Genomic DNA, 22,475 nt, shown 5'->3' with positions numbered 1-22,475 from the left:
AGAAGTATGTACTTACAAGTAGATATATATCGTTACATACTTGTTTGATCGCACTAGAGCATCGATTAAAATCTTATTATAAGAGAGGAGATATAGGGACTGTTCATTGGTGTAGAAGAAAAGGCATAATAATCATTTTAATTAATGACCGTGATACTTTGTATCCAGTTTTTGGGATTGTCAGGTAAATGTGAAAAGAATTTTACGGTTCTGCTTTACGACTGAAAGGTTATTTCTAATTATCTGTTATCCCAACTAGTTGGCAATGTGCATGCATTTTCGCAGACAACCGAATGGAAAGCATTCTGTAACGTTAAACCGTAAAGAGCAACTCTCCATCCGGGCATGTCTTATCTGGTTTGTCCTCGTATCTTTTTCATTAGCGCGCCGTTTACTTTTCGCAAGGAATTCGTTGAACCGCACTTTCTCTATATATAATTGCGCGCGGAGAAGTGGATTTTATTTCTAATCTTGTTTATCTCGGGTGACACCTTTTCTGTCGGTGTATCGTCCGTCCGGCAACACCGCGCCGCAGAAACAGAGAACTCGATGACTGCATAAAGAAACCGCAGAACAAAAATACGAGAATATCTCGAATATTTGTTTTTGCCTGAGATTGAACAAATTCATGGTATCATGGTAACTCGCAGCTAAGTTCCAATCCGATAGCGATAGATTTTTGTCTCGAATCATCACCAACACCAGGTCGAAGGGTTTCGAATTCTATACGGAAGGGAATAAACCTAGAGAAGGGAGGAAAAGAAAGATAGGGTGGATACGATCGAGCGCGACGTGATACGATGGGGCGAGCGAGGATGATTAAAGAGGAAAGGGTGAGAGAGGGAGAGAAAAAACCAAATAAACGTTATTTTACAAGCTGCTGGAATACCTCATTCAAAACGACGGTTCCGTAGTCTGCAAGTGGTGCGGCGAGGTGCTACCGTCTCGAACCCGTTGGTACAGGCACAAGTACAAACTCCACGTCTCCACCCAGGTCACCCAACCGGCCCCGCTGTTCAAGTGCCACAGCTGTAACGCTTACTTCAAGTCCCGTAAGGGTTACATTGGTCACCTCAGCTCCCGCCACTCTGACAACGAGAACGACGAGAACAGAGAAGAGCCAGCCAACAAGAAAGCGCGGAAGACCTCGGAAGTAAGTCTTTGAACACCCTGTGCATCGGCGTAATCGCTTCGCCATCTAGCCATACTCCTCGTACCCTGCTTGCCGCATCTAATTATTAGAAAACGCGTTTTATATAAAGAAATGATTTGATAACGATTTAATATTGGTACGGAACATCATACCAGCTTCCAATATGGTACGCTCACAAAACACGAATCTATTATCGATCACGCAATGATCCAAAGTAATGCACGTTAACAAAGTTGCATCCTTAATATGACTTTTCTTCATCGCAATGGACTTGCATTCCAAAAAAAAAAAAAACTACAGTTTGCCTGTGTATTTATTAAGGCTAATTCAGATATCAGTTTTCGTCAATTCCAGTGAAATTTAGTATGATACAATTTATATTTCCTCCATCCAAATAATTTTACAATGACCAAATTATGTCGAGGATGATGATCTAGACGATTTGGAGAATAGGAGGATGAGAAAGTATTTTAAATACTGTCAAGCCACAAAATTTTTTTGAAATTGGCGAGGACCACATCTGAGAAAGCCCTGTATGTATAGTAAGTAGAGTTAGATATCTGTCAGTAGCCGATCAAAAGCACCAAGCATGCGAAAACGATGGAAGAAAAGCTTTCGATATGACACTCCGGTTTGCGCGTGTTTGCCTGTCTGCTTGTTTCGCTCGCGAGTTCTTCGTTCGATCAATCGGATTACGGTCGAAAGAGTAAGGGCAAAAATTGTGAAACGTGCCCCAACAGGTCGGAAAAGGACCAGATTGGGAGCAACAGAGGGAAAAGGAAGAGAAGCTGGTGGCAGACATAATCGATCGGGTGAAGAAGGAGTGCGAAGCTCAGGGTGAAACGGTAACAAGACGAGGCTACTCCAGGCGATCCACCGTGATGAACAGCTAAGGAATGGATAAAGAGACGGATAAAGGGAAATATTGTGCCATATCATCGTCGTACGATGTCTTCTTCGTGATACGGCTCGAAGAGCATCGATCGCAGATCGTTCCCTACCCACGTTCGATCTCTCCGCGTGTTTTAGCCGGTCATAAGCCAACTCTGTACTTTAATTAAGCGATTAAGACACTCGTGTTTAGGGATGCTACTAAGATCAAATTAGGATTAGTTTGTACAGGTGTTTACGTCGGCGTTCTATGCTCAATCGTTATGTAAAAAGAATACCGCAAATCGATTTTCACTGCGACGATAGGATGTAATCTATCGATTTGTACGAGAGGTCACTGATAGAAGTAATCTCCTCATCTGTGAAATTTATACACAGCTAAGATAAATTTCTCCCTCAGAATAAAAATATTTTTCATACTTTAAAACGAGTATTTTAGATGAAATTTTACTTTGAGTAAAATAAAATCACGCGTTTTTAAATCCATACTTTAATTTTATCAGATGCAGAAAATATTTTGTATTTTTAGTTTTATACTTTATATGCTTTTATTAACGAAGTGTATCCACCCACTTAAGAATTGATTCCTTAAATTCGGTAATCCAAACTTTATCGTCGTATGCAATTCAGTGTAGCATAATACACAAAATGCGTACAAATTTCTATTGCCTTTCGTTCAGAAACGCCAAAACGAGGATGTTACTTGTCAGTCATCGTCCGTATTTATCGATATTCTGGCTTGACGACATTCAAGTCAGGTTGTTGTCTCACGAAATCGTCGTACGATCGATCTATGTTCTGTTGCATGCATACATGCAGCGTAACGGCGGATACGCGTTTCAACGGTGATGGAGAGACGGGCGTTGGCAGGAATGACAGGATCGATAATGATGATCTTCGATCGCCGAAACGAGGACTACAAAGCTATCTAGTCATAATACACGCGCGGCCGCGTATATTTTTTTCATATCCTAGACGACCGCGCGTTGATACACAATAACAAAACGTATTTGCCGGTTCGTACGCGCGATTCGAAACTATTGAAACACGGGGCCTGGAAGTCGCGTCCATGGCTGCTGAGTCCGATAAGCGGAATGAACGGAGCGTATACGCTGTTCTCCTCGTTAAAATTCTCGATCGTTGCTCCATATCGTTCCTTTGATCTCGATGGGTTCCGCGGATCTTAATCGCAGCGATACGCGAACAAAAACGCGAAAGTATATCCGGTATGTAGCAAAGAAAAACGGTATTTTGCGTCGCTCATTGTTGCGACAGTGTTTATCGCTTTGTTCGATCCTGTCTTAGTAATGCCGGTTGTTGGAATTTTTTATTTTTGTTCAAATTCTTGAATAGTTTTATACTTATCGTTAGGGCGTGTCTCAGAACAGTTTAATTTTCTGAGGCGAGACAAACAATTGGAAAACGAATAAGGAGACCCTGAAATTAAATGGGACAGAAATTGAATAATCCTTTACCTTTTATACTAACAGTTTTAAACGATAAAGATATTTATTCTTTGAAGAAAAGATCGACATTACTAATATAAGGTCAGCGCGATCGTAATTAATTAACGCGAGATGAATTGCGATTTGAGCCTGAGAAGCTCTGTCGACGGGAATCCAGTGCCAAATATATATATCTTCCCAGGCGTACGATATATCTCGTTGCGTATAAAAAAAATATGCGAAATGTTCACTACGATACGCGATGAGAGCGATCGTTTGCTCAAAAGTGCAACTGTACTACAAAATTCCTTCGGTTTCATTCGTTACTCATTTTGTTACATTCGACGTGTGCAGGTATCGCGTGTTATATCGTGATCCGCGTAACCAAGTGAGTACTTTTTTCCGTGAAACGGACACACAAACGGACGCTGCGTGCGTGAACGTCACGCGTGAAATTCATAGAAATTATATCGGTATACGGGTATTGATACGTATAGATTACCGCGAATGACGTTCACGAAGCTACTATCCGGGAATAAAATTGAATGTACATTTCCAAAAAAAATGTACTGATCTTCAAAACTATGTTTTATAGCGTGCTCAATACGAAATTTTATCGCGTATAATTTCTCATTATTTCGGCGCAAGTTTCCGTGCTTAAATCACTCGAGGTAACTATAAATCATCTTTCCTTGGGAAGTACTAAATCCTTTTACAAGAGCCACAAGTAGCTTTTAAATTATTTTTCAGAAAATTGCCATAAATTTCAAATCTAAGAGACTTTCGAATATAGATAAATATTAATCATGAAAGATTTTTATTAGTTTTGAGAGATTTGAGAATTTTGAATTAATCTGCTGAAGGCACGATTCAAAGAGTGGCCTAGTTACTGCTGCCACCATAAAACTTTATTGCTGAAACGATAGTGGAGAACATCGTATATAGCGATAAAAATTTCTTTATAGCGACAGTATCAAGATACGAAGGTCACTGTTAGTTCTTCGGATAAAATGATGTGTTATATAATATGGTAAAGGCTCTTTAGATGAATGCAAACACTAACAAGTTCATTATATCTACACTAAAAGGATTTAAAATGGCCTTCAATGACCACATTCAAACTTCTTTATATTCGTCTAAAGATTTTTCAACATATATTTCGCACACACATGCAAAATACATTGTTTAATACAAACAAAGAAAGATGTGTATCGTTATAGGAAATATTTGTTAATCAAATTTTTCTTTAGCTTCTACAATTATACAAGTATTAGGTGACAATAGTTGCCAGGCCACCTTGGGTCATACAAAGAATCTTTCTCTTTATCTTAATTTACAACAATTATCTACTTAAAATTTGATCCATAGTATATAACAAGTATGTTTACATAAAGATTTTATTTCTTATCCATCTTGAATATATTGCCTAAACTATAAAATTATGCGAACAAGAGCATAAATCTTAAGCCTAACATTGGCTTAAAGTTTGATTATAAAATCTAGTTATAAATTAACACTTGATATTCATATTTGGAGAATCATAAAATTATTGATTGTAAATAGAAATATTTTACGGATACATTATTCCTGTATGTAATTCGTTTTTCATCGTGTACAAAATTACGCGATGCGATATACACGCACCTGACACACTCGGACAGGTTAGTTGGGCACGGACTAGTGTCGCTAGAAGAACGGTAGATAGAATGATAGATAGATGAAAATATATCTACACGTACACGAAGTACGAATAAATATATTATAATGCGCACTGGCGATAATTTACGCAAGAGCATTATATATATTAATCTTGCTGAATATTCCAAGAAAGTCTGTCCATTTTTTCGAATGTCTCGAAAGTATTTTAATCTCTATTTACTTGTTGCGTGTTATACGGCGCAACGGCAGAAGAATGAATTGCATTTCACTCGAAGTTTTAAACACACGATTACATTTTAGAGTAGACCGTGCGTGGACACATAAACACGTACGTAAACTGACTAGTAGTTAAGTTCGGTGCTAATCAAGAAACGTGTATTAATTATACACGCAATTTTATTACAAAGACGATTGCATCAATTATGTTTTTTCGGAGCGAGCGAACAGGCTTAACTCTTTGGAGAAGAAATGTAAATTTATCTAGCCACGCCAAAAATCCAAGATCAATGGCATATATGCTTCACATGTATAACATAACCTCCAAAGGGCTAATCACGAAAGAGGCAACTCTCTTCTGCATTGCGCGCGGATTTTGCACGTAATTATGTACAGGCGCGTATTTGCCAGCGAATCTCTGACCGTATATCACAATTCTAATCCTATATGTGCATAATGAGACTTGCGTGCACACTACGACGTGATTATGTGCGAGCAGAGGATAATCGACTTCTGTCGAGGTAAAAACACGAGGCACGAGCCACTTTTCGTCTTCTTTTCAGATTCAGGATAATACATTCGTATACTTCTAAGTAGGTATATTACTGGATGTGTTTTAAAGAAAACGTTTATTTGAATATAATTACCTATCCCTAACTGATCTACCAAACTCTTATAATTTGTTACGAGTGTTTAATTAATCATAACCTTTAACGAGTTAATGGATCAGCTAGGTAATATACAAGGCGTAAAAGTTAATATATATTTGCGGGTACTCGAGAAGAAAGACTTAAAGCATTACAGCAGTAATAACAGTGATTTCACGTTTCTGGGACGTCTTAAGATAAAAAGCGCGCAGGTCGTGCCATAATTTAATGAACGTTTGTCTCATAATCTTAGTGCGTCCCATTGCGAGTGAGAAATACAAATAAATCATTCGGAGTTCAGAGGAAAGTGATGCTCGTAGATGTCTCACGGTACACTTTGCGAAGCATCTCGTATTTTGTGCCAATCATAACGTTTTAAGCCGCCCAAAGATCTTTAGATCTTCCCGCTTGTACAGCTGTTCTATACATATATGTATTCCAAAAGAAAAGAAGAATAATAGGTCCAACGAACGTATACGATCCATTTGAGAATTAACTTCGGTAATAAAATTTGAAAGGGTATAGCATTTAATATAGATATGTGTATATGATATTACGCAAACCAGTTTTATGCACTTCACTAAATAATTTTACTTTTCTTGTCTACCCTCGCTATAAAAATTTCAAACCTATTATTATCAATCGTCTTCCTCGTTATTATGTTGTTTTATACGCGATGTATCGTGGCATTAATACAGATATGTATATGTATATGTATATTATAATCAATAGGTATTTGTGTATAAATGATTTGTAGTTGGTTCCCTCGAGCAGAGTGTAAGTGGTAACCAAAGTGACCTTTTTCTTCTTAATAGGAATGCGTGTTAGAAAAAGGAACGTTGATTTCGATCGGAAGGATCAGTAGGTGCGACAGGCAAAAACAGGCGGAGTTCATTCGATCGTTCCGTCAGATCGTGTTTTCTTTAATAACAAGCTTCTCCTTCGTTTTATGCCACAGAATGGTCATTAATACCGTTGAAATTGCAAGAAGACGAAAAGGTGGCTTCCTCGACATATTGCAATCTTCCGTATTGAATCTTAAGTGTTACTAATCGTAAGATCGTAAGGCTGACCTCCTATGTCTAATGTGACGATTCAAGTTGAGAATATTCCGAGGAGATAAATTATTTATTTGTTTACGATAACGAGGCCGTTTGTGAATCGTATTTCGGGTAATTCGTATAGACTCGAAAAACTACCATTACAGTATGCAGTGATGATGACCGCCCGAAGGTGCGACCCCGTCTAAAAGTGCACGAATTCCACGAGTACGTATGTACTATATAATTAAAACAGAAAATATAACAATGACAACCATAGTACTTACGACAACGCTAATCATCTGCGATGAATGAACATTACAACTAACGAAATCGAACGTATTGTGCATTGTATGTCGGGAAAGAAATAAAATCAAAATGAATCGATTGACATCGAGTCTTCTCATTTATGTAACCTCTACCTTTAATAAAAACATTGTAATATTAACTAAAGTATAATTATTTGCTGATTATTTTTACTTTTTTTGTTTAGATTTAGATTAGATTTATATTTATTTACATATAGATATATTACGCATAATTTATACTTTAAAAACTATTATTTTACCTTTAAAGGTATAGAAAGAGATTTTTCGGATGTTCTGCTAATTTGAAGAATGCGTAGTGTTTGGGCATATCTTACACAGATGGCGGTAGTATCGTTCATAAATTTCGGATAAGTTTCCTTGCTATCAGAACGTATTCACCGTGTTCTGTTTACAGTACTGCGGTCGCGTCCATCATCATCACTAGGTACTAGGTACGCTCGTTTTCCTGCTCCTACCATTCAGTATTATTATGTCTCGCACGATTCGTTGGTGATGTCCAAAGGCGTGGTGCATTCGCGTATTTTCGAAAGCTACTTCGCGTGACGATTGATCTCGGAAGTGGCGGCCGACCAACGATACGCAGCAATGATTCCGTGTTACGCGACGATCTATGTTCTTTCAGTGGCCGTATTCGGTGTCAATGCTTTTCATGCGAAAGATCCGTTGGCGCATCACGGAAGATGTGAACCGATTACGATCAACCTATGCATGAATATTCCGTACAATGAAACGATTATGCCAAATCTAATGAACCATCAAAAGCAAGAAGATGCTGGCCAAGAAGTTCATCAATTTGCACCCTTGGTCAAGATGAAGTGCAGCCCTGATCTTCGTTTCTTCTTGTGCACGGTGTACGCGCCTGTATGCACTATCATTGACAGAGCAATACCTCCGTGTAGATCGCTATGCGAGAGTGCACGAGCAGGGTGTGAACGATTGATGAACAGTTTCGGCTTCGCGTGGCCGGACAATCTCGATTGTTCTAAGTTACCCGAAAACGGCGGTCCTGAATTGTGCGTGGGTCACAACGAGACCACACCGCCTGAACCCTCGCCACCGGTTTATACACCACCGCTTATGCCTGTACCTGAATTTCAACCGTCCTGGACCGGAGGACCAAAACCGTACGGTAGCGGATTTATGCTCGGTGCCAGGGATTTTGGTTTTGTTTGTCCAATGCAGTTCAAGGTCCCGCATGAACTTGGTTACTCGCTGAAGGTCGGCGACAAAGTTGAGCTTAATTGCGGCGCTCCTTGTGATGGAATGTTTTTCACCGAAAGGGAACGACGTTTTTCAAGGATCTGGGTTGGCACTTGGGCCTCCATTTGTGCAGCTTCTTGTTTTTTCACTTTCTTGACGTTTCTCATTGACACAGATAGGTTCAGGTAATTGTATTCATATTTATTTATAATAGATTATTTAATTAAAGTCATTAGTTAAAAGCAACAGTCTTTTAATTCATAACTTGCAATTATGAATATAAATTATTGCCTATACATGGTTGTTTGTATTATGTGGTATGTCTTTATGAGATATATATTATAGTAAATTTTATTACAATACAAAAATATAAAATTCTCGTATTAACATGATATACACATGTATAACTTTCCTTGAATATATTAGTTAAAATATGTAATAATGTTATATTATATTATGCATATTACATTTATGTGTAGGTATCCCGAAAGGCCAATCATTTTTTTATCAGTATGTTACCTTATGGTAGCATTGGCATATGTGATTGGTTGGGCAGCTGGCAATTCTATTGCCTGCAGAGAGCCTTTTCCACCTCCTTTAGATATGAGAATTCAAATGGCATCAACAATATCCCAAGGTACCAAGCATGAATTGTGTACAGTACTTTTCATGGTGCTTTACTTTTTTGGGATGGCATCCAGTATCTGGTGGGTCATCTTAACATTGACGTGGTTCCTAGCTGCTGGATTAAAATGGGGCCACGAAGCAATAGAAGCTAATTCACAGTATTTTCATTTAGCAGCTTGGGCTGCTCCAGCAATAAAAACAGTTACTATCCTAGCATTGGGAAAGGTGGAAGGTAAATAATCTAAAACATAAGAAGAAATTATTTTTAATATAATTCATTTACTTATTATGAATGCATTACTTTATTTTTATAGGAGATATATTGTCTGGTGTTTGTTATGTGGGCCTCTGGAATGTCGAGGCTCTACGTGGGTTTGTTTTGGCACCATTATGCGTTTATCTAATCCTTGGGACTGCCTTCTTATTGGCTGGATTTGTTTCTCTTTTCCGTATACGTACTGTTATGAAGCACGATGGTACAAAGACTGACAAACTAGAAAAATTGATGATACGTATTGGCATATTTTCTGTGTTATACATAGTTCCTGCATTGATTGTCATTGCTTGCTTATTTTATGAGCAAGCATATTTTGATCAGTGGATGCTGACTTGGAACATGGAGATGTGTTCAAGGCCTGGACCACAATCTTTATATTCGATGCCGTGCCCAGTTGGAGAGCGTACCCGCGATGTCGGGAGGCGGCCAGAATTTGAGGTTTTCATGATAAAATATTTAATGGCTATGATTGTTGGTATAACAAGTAGCTTTTGGGTGTGGTCAAGTAAAACATTGACTAGTTGGCGACAATTTTTCAATCACATACAAGGACGTCGTGCTGAGGCGTACGTTTAAAGACTTGACTAGTTTTATGCAACAAAAATGGAAAACTTTTGCCTTTCTAATTGAATACCACGCTCAAATAATACATAATCAAATTAAAGTGGAAAAATATACATTTTGTTGCATCTGAAATTATTCAATTTATATAATGTAATGTTACTAAATTTGATTTAGTATGAAGAGATCCGAATGATGCATTCGATGAAATATGCATTTTTATATTATTTTTGTATCTTATCAGTGCATTATAAAGAGTAACAAAAATTATACAAATGTACTGTGCCAAAATATTTTTTTATCGAGATGATTGTATGCTTCTTTAAGATATTTGTGAATCTTTCTATTGTATTTTTATGAGAGTTGCATAAGGTCTGTATAAAATGTTAGAACTAATCATTGCTTAGTTTACAAGTATTATTAGATGATTTTTGCATCATATTTTAAATAATAAATTCTTCCTGTTTGCATTAATAGAACTCATAACTCATCACAACACAATAGCTCATCATTTAAATCATTTATAAATGCTCTGAAGAAAATGTGTTCAATGTTTATAAGTGTTTTAATACGCATTCTGTTTTAATATGCATAAAAAACAATGGGTACTATTATGTGTTATTATAGCTTCAAACTTCCCTTTTTAGGTTTGATCAATAAATTGAAAACAATTACGCTTACTAAACTCGCGAACAACTTTTATATTTTAAAGAAACAGTTTGAGAAACATTTTACAATATTTAATTAAGACCTACAAAAATATTCAAAACTTTTCTACTCTTAACATTGAACAATTTTATTAACGATCTTCTTATGTTTCTTTTTTGTTATTGCATTTAAAAAAAGTTTCTCGTTGTAGAAAACAATTGAGGCAAGCATAACTTTGAAATATATAAAATTACATAAACTGTAAGATGTGTATTACTCTAGGTTAATTGCATTGTATATATACTTATATACGTTAATTTTACTATGTACTATAATATATTTTTCAGAAGTTATGTACATAAACATGTTTGCCAAGTGATTGGCATTTTCGTATGTTTCCTATGCGTAATCAAATCTCGAAGGGTTCGATAACTGCGAGCTGAATAAAAAAAACGCAGTAAGGATTTGCGTATCGGACGCAATCATTGTTCCAATATAACTGATCAATTCGTCCATTGAAACTGCCGAGCTTTTGTGTATGTCATGTATTTACGGCGATTAATAAAAGAAAAACTTATTAGCAAAAATATTGTAACTACAACTGCCGTACTTATAGTAGATGCGCAAAGTATCATATATGAAATATACATGACGTTGTGTAAAGTAATTACAACTATTATATTCTTTATATAATAAATCTGAATATATATACATAAAAACAAATGATTTATATGTGTATGTAAGTTTATTTAATCAATTTGGTTTATAAATATTTAATTACAAAATATAGATAGGTGCAAATCATACAGTATCAAGCAAATAACTATTATAATCAATCACAGAATATTATTGCTGCGTATTTTTTGATGTATTTTTTGGTGTACTTTTTGGAGGTTTAAGAAATCCTATTTTTCTTAAATATCTTACAATAAATGGTGTTACACCTGCCGTTATTGGAAACCGAAGAGGTGCCATGAGTTTATGAAAACCATACGCAACCAAGAAAGTTGACGTATTACCAATGACACCACTTATTGTCGCATCGTCTACGTTGAATATAAAGAGAATGATAGGCATTAAATCTATACCTCTGAAATCAATATTTCTATAATTAATGCATGAAATTATTTTAAATACGAGTAATATATAAATTCTATTTTTTCGATATTTATTTCTCGAATAACCTTAATGTTTATATTTTATTAGAGGAGAAACCAAATAACATTTTGTAAAATTAAAACTTTTAAAAGCGTCAACGCAAAAGAAGCTTATATGTAAAAAAAGTAGATTATGCAGAAACGAACCTAACTACTGCTACATAACAAGCACCAAGAGATATCAGAGAAATTGTTGTATGAAATATGCAAATAGTAATCCCATACTCCTTTACTAATGTTAGATATTTATCCGTCATGGATACACGCTGTGTAGGTGTAGCCACCTGCTGTTTTGGTGGTTCAGATGCTTTTGTTGAATATCCCATATTGTAAATATATTTTGGCTTAAAAAGTGAATTTTCTGTGACATGGTTTGTTAGACCTGAGTAACAGATTATAATTTTTACATTATTTTCTTCGTCAATAAGAATTTTATAATAATTATTGATAAAAGCTTACTACTAAAATACATTTTGTAAAAAATATTTTCTCTTTATGTAATTCCTACACCACATGCAGAAGTTTTGATTTAGACCATTAATATTCTAATAAAAAATATCTTGGAAAATCATTGAGAAAATTTGGCTTCGTGGTATTCTTACTAACTACTTTTATTCAGTTTTACTTGAGGTAAACGAATGCTTCGATAATGAGATTTCTGCATATCCTCGGCGATGTATTTTCCGTCTCTAGCCCATTGACCGCCTGGCATGTTCAAATGCGTTGATTTTCCATTCGAGCAAAATGGTTTCGGGACGTTGCTTTGCATCGATCCATTCAAACTAACTGCTCCAAAACAATCGTATGAATCTACATGTGTATCACTGGAGTTTTCCAAACCATTTGAACGCTCTGTTGGTTTTGATAATTGTTGCGAAAAAGATGATCTACAATCACTCTTGCCATATAATAGTATCGGTGCAGCGATGTCTCGTGCCCTTTCAGGTGTAAATCGCCCGGTCTCATTAGCAAATATTTCGGAGACGTTTGTAGGAAGCGATAGAGTAGGAGGATCGGGATACTGACGGACACTTGTAAAGTGAAGATTTTTCATGCGATTTTGATGAACGGCTGCAAACCGGGTACACTGTATTTTGCCTAACGATGTGTTTGCTGAAAAAATTGTCATCAAAAGAAATCAGATAAGAAATGACAGTGTACTGAAAAAAAAAAAGAAATAAAAAAATTGTAAGAAATCTGTTAAAATATTGTTTTTTTATCATTTTTATCGTTATATATACTAAACTGTTTTCACGCATCAAACTTCAGTTCGTTGTTAATTATTATGCAACTGATACAATGGAACAGTCATTGTGAAGATGTTTATCATTATTATTGTTCCTGATGAAATGTATGATTGCAGTATAATATAATCACAGTAATAATGTATAAGATATAAAAATAATATAGAGACATCGGTTTCAATCTGCCACTTCATAATAATACGAAATGTTATTTAATTTAATTGATTTCAATTTTTAGAGATAGTAGTAACAGACATAAATTTGTACATAAAAGTAAATCATAAACTTCATACCTGTATGCGAAGCCTGTGATAAACTCGTCGATAAATAGAAGTTACTGATGCGGGATAATGCCATCTTAAAACCTTCAGAGCACTTGTAAGCAGTGGTCCTGTTGATATATTATACAAAACTGTTTTATATAGACATAGAAAGTAATGTATAAAGATATGCCTGTTGAAATATATAAAAGATAATCTTACAATGCAATCTCGATGGAACTGCTTAATCTTAACTGCTTAATTCAGGGTTTATATTTCTCTAGCTCTGCAATATAACACACAATTATATATTTCTCGAATATTCATTGGTCTCTTAAGAAAATTTAATAATGCAAAAACGTCATACAAACCGGTTAATACTTTCTCCCTCTCTATATATAATAACACTGAAAGACACGTTATAAACTATTGATGCATATATGAACTAATAGTCATTTTTGCTACTTACTACTCCTACTTTACGTCTGCGTACATAGCACACCGCACGCCCTCTGTCATTCGTGTATGTGTTTAAAACCAGAGTTGGTATTGACATTGACAGGTATTGATTATCAGGTGTTATCAGTAATGTTGATAAAAGTTGACAATTATTAAAAGTAAACAAAAAAAGTATCGTCGTGGTTAATTTTTATTGATAACCGAAAACAATTTTCGGTATCAATACTAATTACTGGTAATTAGAAGAACTTTGATCATTTGTCATCATTGGTTATTCGTAATTAAAATCATGTAAACTAAACTATTAATTCTTACACTACAACTTTTAACATTTTTATAACTATTATGATATTCGGTTTTAATTATGAGCAACGTACAAAATAGACTATCACCATCATTACCATTGACCAACGACAGGAGAATGATATACAAAATATACATATAACAGATTTACCACCTTATGGAACTTTGTATTGCATGTCCTGAAATACCGATCGTACAATATATTTGAGATTTCATTGTGCCATCTACTATTTAGAGCGGTGAATATTGGAATTATCATTGTTGTAATATTATTCTATGCTGAGACGATAAAGTTGGGAATGACATTAGAATGATAAGAGGACTTTAGAGCTTCTAAAATTATGACACAAAAATACTTTGAATGATATACAGTGATCAATGGATAGTTTGCAAATGGTCCTTGATAAGAAAGATTACAAAATAAATAGATGGAGTTCATATAAATAGACTTCTTAGAGATACTAAATATAATTTCTAAATTCACTAGTTTCAAGTTATGATCTTCAAGGTCCCTATTTCAAAATCCAATCGGATGTACCGTAAAGTCTTGTCCGGACGTGGTATTTATTTTGCCTGTATCACAGTTAAATATCTTGATTTGCTACGTTTGTGGAAGTAATAAGATTCCTGGAAGCAATCAATATTTTGATGATTAGTATCAATACTGAAGTTTATATACATATTTATGTATATTGTTAAAATGTGTTTAAACAAAGACGCTAATGACACGTTTTAATGTTTCGATCGTTTATGCTTGTACATTAATTATCGTCATTTCCTCGACCAGTCTTAAAGAATGTTACACGTTTGAAAAATGTATAATGTTTGCATTTGTCTTGCATACATCATAGAAACTTGATTTTCTATACATATTCTAATATGGGTGTGTGCATTCTGGACGCGTAGGATCTTGATTTCAAATGAATAAAATGACTCCTAATGTGCATATGGTGTAAAATGACGTAGCGATGTGTTAAAAAACTAACTTCTATGGAATTTTACTTCTAATACAAGAAGACGTTCCACTCGTACTATTATTTCCATAGTTTTCGTTGAACTACGTCCTTGTGAAATTTGTTGCGAGGACTGAAACGCTTTAGCTTTTACATTTAACACTGGCGCAAAGTTGGGAGCGCCGTTGAACGTAACTCTCGATTCCGATAAAACGACTTGCTTTGCGCAACAATACATCGTACTTCAATAATGTGCTTCATTTATCGTTATAATCGCATTATCGACATTCCATTAATCCGACGTTAATTAGATTTCACCTTGATGCTGTTTTCGTGATATTTATCAAGCTGTAAAGTAGAAAAGTTACGATCGTTCGTTTACGCGGCAACTCTACGAACGATGTTTTACCATGCGACATCGCTGCGATAATATGTCTTTGCAGTTGCTAATAGGAAAACAAAGAGAGAAATATGGTCGTAGCGGGATCGGACGGTAAATTGTCGCTCGTGTGCATTCCGTCTTACTTTGCACATTGAAGCTTCGCGAAATGAATCATCGATGGATTTTTCATCTTTTGCGGAAATCAATCTTCTAAAGGCTAATTTACTTACGCTTTAGCGTGTTATTACATTTGGTCGGTATGACGTATGAGAAAGTTTTTTACGTTAACGTCAACGGTTGGATGTTTAAGGAATTTTGAAATGAGAAATGAAATCATGAAATTAAAAACTATGCCTTTTAATCCAATTAGAAAAATACTATATTTACAGTAATTCGATACTCGGATAGAAGTAACATAAAAATTGTTCGATTTGCACGTGAAACGTGGATAGAAAAATGCAATCTGCCCTGGTTCCGAATGGAATTCCGAAACGGATTGCAAAGGTATCACAGTTGCACACAGAGCAAAAGCATTCTCTTCAGCGTGGCTCTTTTCCACATTACGCCAAACTTGACAAGCTACGGAAATCTGCGTTATTTGTATGTAGTTGGTTTCACTTCGTTTCGAGTTTCGTCCGGTCGCTAACGGGTTACGCATTGGACATAGAATGATTTTTCTCCAACATCTTAACAGGCTTTGGATGGAAGAAAGACAGGCAAAAGCAGACTAAACAAAGAAAGTGAGCGAGTTAGAAAATAGTGACATATGTATGTAGCGTTGCTTTCGATTCCCGTACTCACTTACCGAGTAATAAACAACCCATTCCCATGAACCCGACCAAACACTCCACGTCCAATAATGCGGAGAAAATAAAATTTCCCAAAACAGCTGCTATGTTCCCAACGGTGACGAGCACGTTCAAACTGGTGGACCTGGATTAAAAAACGGCTGGTTACTCGTGATCGAACGCCGCGAACCGTAGTATGTATTTACGCGTTCGGGCGAACATAAGTTTCGCGACTTTAGACGGAAAGAGAAACGAATCACGTTATAAGTAAGATATACACGTTCGTCTGGTTATTTGCGACACAAGCATTACCTTAATGGAATAGGAATAATGTCGATGTTCATGGCGGTAACGATATTACCCGTTATCCTTGTCGTCACGATTATAGCGGCTGCCAGTGTCAGCATATAGGGAGTTGATTGCGCCCAGTTTATTCCAAAACTGCTTATCACCGATATAAAGAAAGCGGCAACTACAACAGGAACGATTGGTCATCCGACGAGCGCAGGGTCCTCTTGTATCGCGGAAATTTGCGACGTCCGAGTTAGACTATAGTTACGGTGGATGCGTTCTGACGAACACGTTAAAACAATCGGACGCGTATAAATTCTAGCGAATATATGTTGTTCGTTGTCAGATGTTTCATTCGTTATTATCATACATTCGTAACCATAGCCTAACGAGTAATCAATCATTAGCGAAAGAACGGTTCTTACGCATTATTGTTTTCTTTCTAAACTTTGAAGTGTATACCATGCCAGCGAGAAACGAAAACACGACTGCCGAGACTGCGATAATGGAGGAATTTTGGTATACCACCGCTTTGATTTTCCACTGAAAAGTAAATGCGAGAGAAAGAGAATTAAGAAGAATTTCTGACGATTCCAGTGTTGGGAAACGATCGCGGGTTGTTGGCCACGAGCGTTGGCCACGCACTTCCTCACCGTTATGCAAATGTTGTTGAAATCTGGATAGTCTAAGTAATCTCTGGCTGGAATCGACATTCGACGATCCAACATTTCGCGTATGGTTGGCGCTCGGTCCTCGGTCCACCTCTCGTAGTCGAAATTATTCAGAATGGTGAAGAGATGCGGCACCCAAAGTCTCATCGTGTTAAATCTGCGCTTAATAGACGGTCGAATCAGGGTTGCGTAACATTCATTTTGGAACTGAAGAACTTACCCCAGCATGCTACCGAATTGGAGAAAATTTAGAAACATAAAGGCTCGCAGATACGGAGAAGAGAATAAAAGTTTTGTGTTGTAATAGGCGAGTCGTATTTTTTCGGAATTCGTTTTAAATACGGTGCCCTGCGACGATGGCCATACGAGTAGCGTTTTAATCTGAAATGGAAAACAGGAAGCAACGATGCAAGCAATGGTTAAGATTCCAGAGTAAATAATCACCCAGGTATCCGCACTGTATCTTTACATTGCGTCTTATAACCCTAAAGTCCTCTAAAATCGTACAATTTTTATGGTTAAGCGATTAGAAACATTATTATGCCATATTTGAAACTTCGAAAAGGATAGACGATATTCATCGAAGAAGGAAGAAACGGTCTGCTTGTGAGACGCAGTATACTACTTAGTAACGTAAAAATGTTATAATACGAGAAATGACGTATCTCGCGTACGTATCCGAATTCTTGCGACGCGATTAGGTAAAACGGGAAAGATTCGAAAGATTTGAATCTCACCGGAAATGTGTCGGCTGGTTTCCTTCTGTTAATGGAGTACATTTTTTTAAGCAGCCTCAGAGCTTCGTCGAGTTTACCGTTCTCTACGAGGAACTTGGGACTCTGAGGCAACATGCTAGCTGTTACGAGACCGAGAACTGGTACAATCGTGCAGACCAACAAGTAAATCCGCCAAGCGGTGTATCGTTGATTGAACACGTTGATGGTCAACGGCAGAGGAGTGATGAGAAAAGCGAGGACTGAAAAGAAACGGTCGTTTGATCGATGACAGGACCGAGATGGGACGAAAGAAGTAGGAAACCCGGGACATGTAGTACACGCATGGCTTACCTGCTGGGATAATGATCGCTACGTTCATAGCGAGGTTTCCCCATCTGGTGAAACTGGCCTTGTATCTTGGGCAGTGAAATTCAGAAAGATACGTGGCAACCATCGAGAACGGTCCTCCCGCGCTGAAATTCGTACTCTTCGAGTGAATGTACCGAAGCGATGTGCCACACGTGTGTCACGGCACACGTGTCGAGTATCGGATATCACAGGATTGTAGAACTGACCAGTGATGATACTCACAGAACACCGTTGAAGAATTTGATGACCAGAAACCCGTAGTAAGAATCGATAGCGGTAGCGAGTAAGTTTAGAATGCAATCCACTAGGAGGCCGAAGATGAACAAATTTCTCATTCCGACATGCGGTGTTATGTGGTCCCAGAGGAAACTGGTCAACGCCATACCTGTGTGCGTTCGAGATCACGTGAATCATGGTATAATAGTATCACGGTAAGTAGCTCCCAATGAGATCGAGATTACCTAGGAACGGGAACCCGCAAAGAACACCTTTGTCAAAGAAAGTGAGCCTGAGATCGCACTCGGCGGAAGCTATGATGAAGGCGGTCGTGGTGGTATCGAAGATGCCGGTCCACGCGACTGGCAGAGCCGCGAGAAACAGCATCACGTTGAATATACCATAGCCTGTGAACGAGAGGGAAGGAAAGGTACACATATTGGGGTGAAAGACATTTTGAGCCGCGAATCTGTCGCGACCATCGGCACGAGTCCTCTAACCTGTTGCCAATATAGCTTTGTCGACGTCCCCTGTCTCATCCGCGTCATCGGTTCTCACTGAAAATCACGAGAAGCTTGTCGGAAGAGCGAACACGCAGAGCAACGCGTTGCGCAACACGAAAAACGATTGTATAAGCCGAATCCCGTCAAAATCCTTACCGGTTATCGTCGATATTTTCCCATTGCTTCCACTATTCGTCACCATTTCTTCAATCTTACTGCGCGTCCAAAGTAAAAAAGGCGGAAGGTCGTGGCGACTCGGGAACCGAGAACCGAGAATCGCGCAAACCGAATCTCGCCGAATTAGACGAATCGAAAACCACCAATCCAACTTTTACGCTCGATCGTCGCGTTTATGGATTTATTGTCGAATCGAACAACTTCCAGTCAGGTGTGTAAACGTTTGCACGAATATCACGAAAGCCAACGAACTCTGTACAACGACTCTCCTCCGATAGAATCCACAGCACTCTGAACTAGTAAGCGCTTCGTTTACTGGCGAGCATCCCGTTCGCAACGGTGTAACTTGCCAATTAAAACGGGTCAAACGATTCAATTGTTATGGTCCGCTCTCTCGGTCGACGAGTCCTCGTTTAGCGTCGCGTTAAATCGTCCTCCGATATCGCCGATAGACCATAACGATATCCGCGATGATAATGATGACCGTACTGCAGCAGTAGCGACGGCTGTTTGACGGTAGAGGCGGCGGCAGCGGTAACGCTTACGAGATTAACTGGCGAATTCGCGTCGCGGATTTTTGCACAAAAACTAAGTTTAGCCGTGATGGTGACGCTAGACGTAAGTAAGAGCAAGCGTCGACGGTAAGGAATGGGAGAGCGTCGCACTGGGGACGAGCGCTCCTCCCGATCTGAATCGATCGAAGACGATCTTCGACCCTTCGATCCGATGATATTCTGTGATAAGATAACCGCACGTGCCAGTAATAACTTATTCTCCAAATACACGACGGCGTGCTTCCAACGTTATCAAGTAAGAAGATACCATTTCCCGAAAAAAAGTCCGACACGAAGGAAACGCGTGTGACGACACGGAATCGGGGAAAACAGAATTAGTTCGCTCGATCGAATCTTGATTCTTTCGACTAATCGATCGATCGTTGAGTCGCGAGAATAAGAACGCCGAACAAGTTCTCTCGCCTTGCTCTCCCATGATCGACTCGATCCTCGAGATTATTCCGATTACCATTGCAAATGCACGCCAGTCGTTTCGAATATACGTTCTACGTCAATCTTGCGATCTATCGTCAAGTTATGATTTTCTCATTAGATGTGAAAGTCTCGCGAAAGAACTGGCAACGACGGACCGCTTGGCTCGATCGAGGGGGTTACTCGTTTGTCTGTTTAAACATCGTGATTTTTATATTAGGACAGTTTGTTCACTAGCTCAATAGCGACGCGTACATCGTTGATGCGATTTGGTCGCGTCTGCGTTGCGCAAAGTTTTGCCAGAGACCTCGAATTTATATGTCGTCGCATCACGCGAGAATTCTTCGTACGTAATCGTGATTGCCGAAATTATTCCTGATGTGAGATATTCACAGTTGTGCTATAGCATAAGCGTGCTATCTGTTGCGCGTTGCGAGCTGCGTCTCGTGCGTATCGTAACCGACAAAGCTGTTCTCCCACTTTACGAGACAGTCTTCACGGTCGCGTGACAGGCTTGTGATCAAAGCGCGTCATAATTGCCGTTGAAACCTCGCAGCGCGTGATCGATCCGCGTTAACACGTATAGAACGTATCGAAAAATGGTTCTCGCGAAGCTACAGAGCCAGCGAGTTGACCGAATCGGTCGATCGATCTTTTCGGACGAGAAGCCAAGGATTTTCATCGTGTTCTTAGAACGAGTTAAAACGTGGTCGTACACTCGAATCAACTAACTATACATACGTATATTCGAGGCGCTTGCTTCTCAGTATACGCAAATACGAAATCTTCGAGGTTCCCTGGTGTCGCGTCCAAAGCTAATGGCACAAAGATAATCCCTTTGGGTAACCCTCTTGGTTCTCGCCTGCTCGTCCCGTTAGTTTCGAAGGTCTTCAAAGCACTAGGTAATTCGCTCCCTCGTTTCCTCCTTGACGAACTCTATGATTCCCGAGATTACGCGCGTTTCTTTCTCCTTCCGATATATCGCGGTTTCCTTGTCCCTTCATTTTCGCGAAATTAACATCCACGAGAGGAGAAAGAAAATCGTGATTGTGCACGGCTACGTGCAAGCAGAGTAACGTTATTTATTCAGTCCACGTACACTCTTAAAGATAAGGACGCCTAAGCAATAATACCAACAATGGTAACCGACTCTTCGCGGAACGATCGTGTTTCCCTCCCGTTTCCTTCTCATTTTGCGAAAATTTATATCGCTTGGGATCAGTTCTCGCTCTCATCTTATTATACTCGTACGCCAGTGTACACGCATTTGGTCGAAAGTTTTCTTTTTTAACATGGAAAGCGTTCGAGTTGGGAATTTTTTGAAACGACCGTTCTGTTAGATTGGCGATTCTCTTTGATACAACGAAGAGAAATGTTAACGTTCGAGAGTTTACTATTCAATTTTTACTAGTCCGTCAAAGCAAAACACCATGGAGCAACGCTCGAAATTCGCGTTTCCAATGTCTGTCTTTCGATTCGTGTTTGCAACACGGATCGCTAGGCAAAGTTTCACGACTACTTTTCGTCTTTCCTTATTTTTTCGTCTGGTTTGTCGGTAAAAGCTTTCTCGCTCTTAATGCAATTCAAAATTGGACCATGCCACAGGAGGGTGAGAAGTTGAAGTATCGTTCAAGAATATTTCAGAGACGAGATTGCGATAAAAAGGGCGGGAAGAGCGGAGCTTTCTCGTCGCTTTGTTTCCCGCCGGCAGCGTTAATTAAATTACGCCGAGAAAAAAGAAGAGAAGAAAAAAGAAAGAGTAGAAGAGAGCAAAGTTTAAAACTGGCGTTTTCCTAACCTCGTCCAAACACGAACATTGCCTCTTCGTTTCGACATTTCGAGGCAGTTTTTTCAGCCACTAACGAAAATTCCGCATCGATGGCTGTTATCCGGCGAACATATCGGTCACGTGGTATGTAAACTCGACGTCACGGATAAACCATAAATGCGTCCACATTTGCCGTTGCTTCCGCGAAGATCGTTGTTCAAGAATCGTTGGACTCGTACGTGTCTTTCAAACCGCGCTGCTCTTGAACGCGCTACCTGCCGTTTGCATATTTTACGAACCAACCAGATAGTTTCTGTATCTTTCCCTCTCTTCCTATTTTGCACGACTTTCACGTTATTTTCTTTCTTATTATTTTTTATCGCCGATACAGTCGACTTTGGCGAATTAGTCGAAAGTGTATGGAAAGCTTAAAACCATGTTTCTAAAATATCTTTGATATTCGAATAAAAAAGCGAATAAAAGATAGCAGATTGATCGTATTCGAAATGTATTTATTCTAATGCCGAACCTTATAATTA

At 38.3% G+C, this 22,475-nt stretch overlaps 4 protein-coding genes across 9 annotated transcripts in view; 2 read left to right on the top strand and 2 right to left on the bottom strand.

Moving 5' to 3' along the window:
- LOC126916147 (protein tramtrack, beta isoform) overlaps positions 1–7,442 on the top strand; it is a 45,645-nt gene extending 38,203 nt beyond the window's left edge. The window contains exons 6-7 of one of the 3 annotated variants that reach the window (XM_050721630.1): positions 995–1,153; positions 1,894–7,442. In XM_050721630.1, coding sequence (XP_050577587.1) covers positions 995–1,153; positions 1,894–2,046 — 312 coding nt within the window. In that variant the 3' untranslated portion in view covers positions 2,047–7,442. Of the gene's footprint in view, positions 1–877; positions 1,154–1,893 lie in introns of all 3 variants that reach the window. The other 2 variants (XM_050721631.1, XM_050721629.1) reach the window with 2 other exon arrangements.
- A 298-nt stretch (positions 7,443–7,740) lies between these two features.
- On the top strand, positions 7,741–11,416 carry LOC126916958 (frizzled-7-B). Its single transcript, XM_050723310.1, has 3 exons — positions 7,741–8,765; positions 9,060–9,439; positions 9,522–11,416. Exons 1-3 carry the CDS (start codon positions 7,966–7,968, stop codon positions 10,058–10,060), a joined length of 1,719 nt encoding a protein of 572 aa, XP_050579267.1. The 5' UTR covers positions 7,741–7,965; the 3' UTR covers positions 10,061–11,416.
- A 3-nt stretch (positions 11,417–11,419) lies between these two features.
- On the bottom strand, positions 11,420–14,232 carry LOC126916960 (uncharacterized). 4 transcript variants are annotated; one of them, XM_050723315.1, is made up of 7 exons: positions 14,215–14,232; positions 13,726–13,761; positions 13,577–13,640; positions 13,388–13,485; positions 12,457–12,963; positions 11,998–12,232; positions 11,420–11,783 (listed from the first exon to the last, which is right to left on the bottom strand). In XM_050723315.1, exons 4-7 carry the CDS (start codon positions 13,449–13,451, stop codon positions 11,540–11,542), a joined length of 1,050 nt encoding a protein of 349 aa, XP_050579272.1. In that variant the 5' UTR covers positions 13,452–13,485; positions 13,577–13,640; positions 13,726–13,761; positions 14,215–14,232; the 3' UTR covers positions 11,420–11,539. The 4 variants fall into 4 exon arrangements, with proteins under 4 accessions (XP_050579272.1, XP_050579270.1, XP_050579273.1 ...); XM_050723313.1 differs by lacking the exon at positions 14,215–14,232 and adding an exon at positions 13,848–14,181; XM_050723316.1 differs by lacking the exon at positions 14,215–14,232 and having other exon boundaries at positions 13,388–13,506; positions 13,726–14,182.
- Positions 14,233–15,787: 1,555 nt separating this feature from the next.
- On the bottom strand, positions 15,788–20,488 carry LOC126916959 (synaptic vesicle glycoprotein 2A-like). Its single transcript, XM_050723311.1, has 12 exons — positions 19,162–20,488; positions 19,003–19,059; positions 18,748–18,909; positions 18,509–18,671; positions 18,269–18,390; positions 17,939–18,177; positions 17,422–17,582; positions 17,184–17,358; positions 16,956–17,073; positions 16,552–16,711; positions 16,257–16,384; positions 15,788–16,178 (listed from the first exon to the last, which is right to left on the bottom strand). The coding sequence occupies exons 1-12, from the start codon at positions 19,205–19,207 to the stop codon at positions 16,102–16,104; spliced, it is 1,608 nt and encodes a 535-aa protein (XP_050579268.1). The 5' UTR covers positions 19,208–20,488; the 3' UTR covers positions 15,788–16,101.
- Between the last annotated feature and the right edge of the window lie 1,987 nt (positions 20,489–22,475).

This window comes from Bombus affinis, chromosome 5, assembly GCF_024516045.1.
Source record: "Bombus affinis isolate iyBomAffi1 chromosome 5, iyBomAffi1.2, whole genome shotgun sequence".
NCBI classification, from domain to species: Eukaryota; Metazoa; Arthropoda; class Insecta; order Hymenoptera; family Apidae; genus Bombus; species Bombus affinis.
Note: the sequence above shows the minus strand (reverse complement) of the source record. Positions and strands in the feature narration are given on the sequence as shown.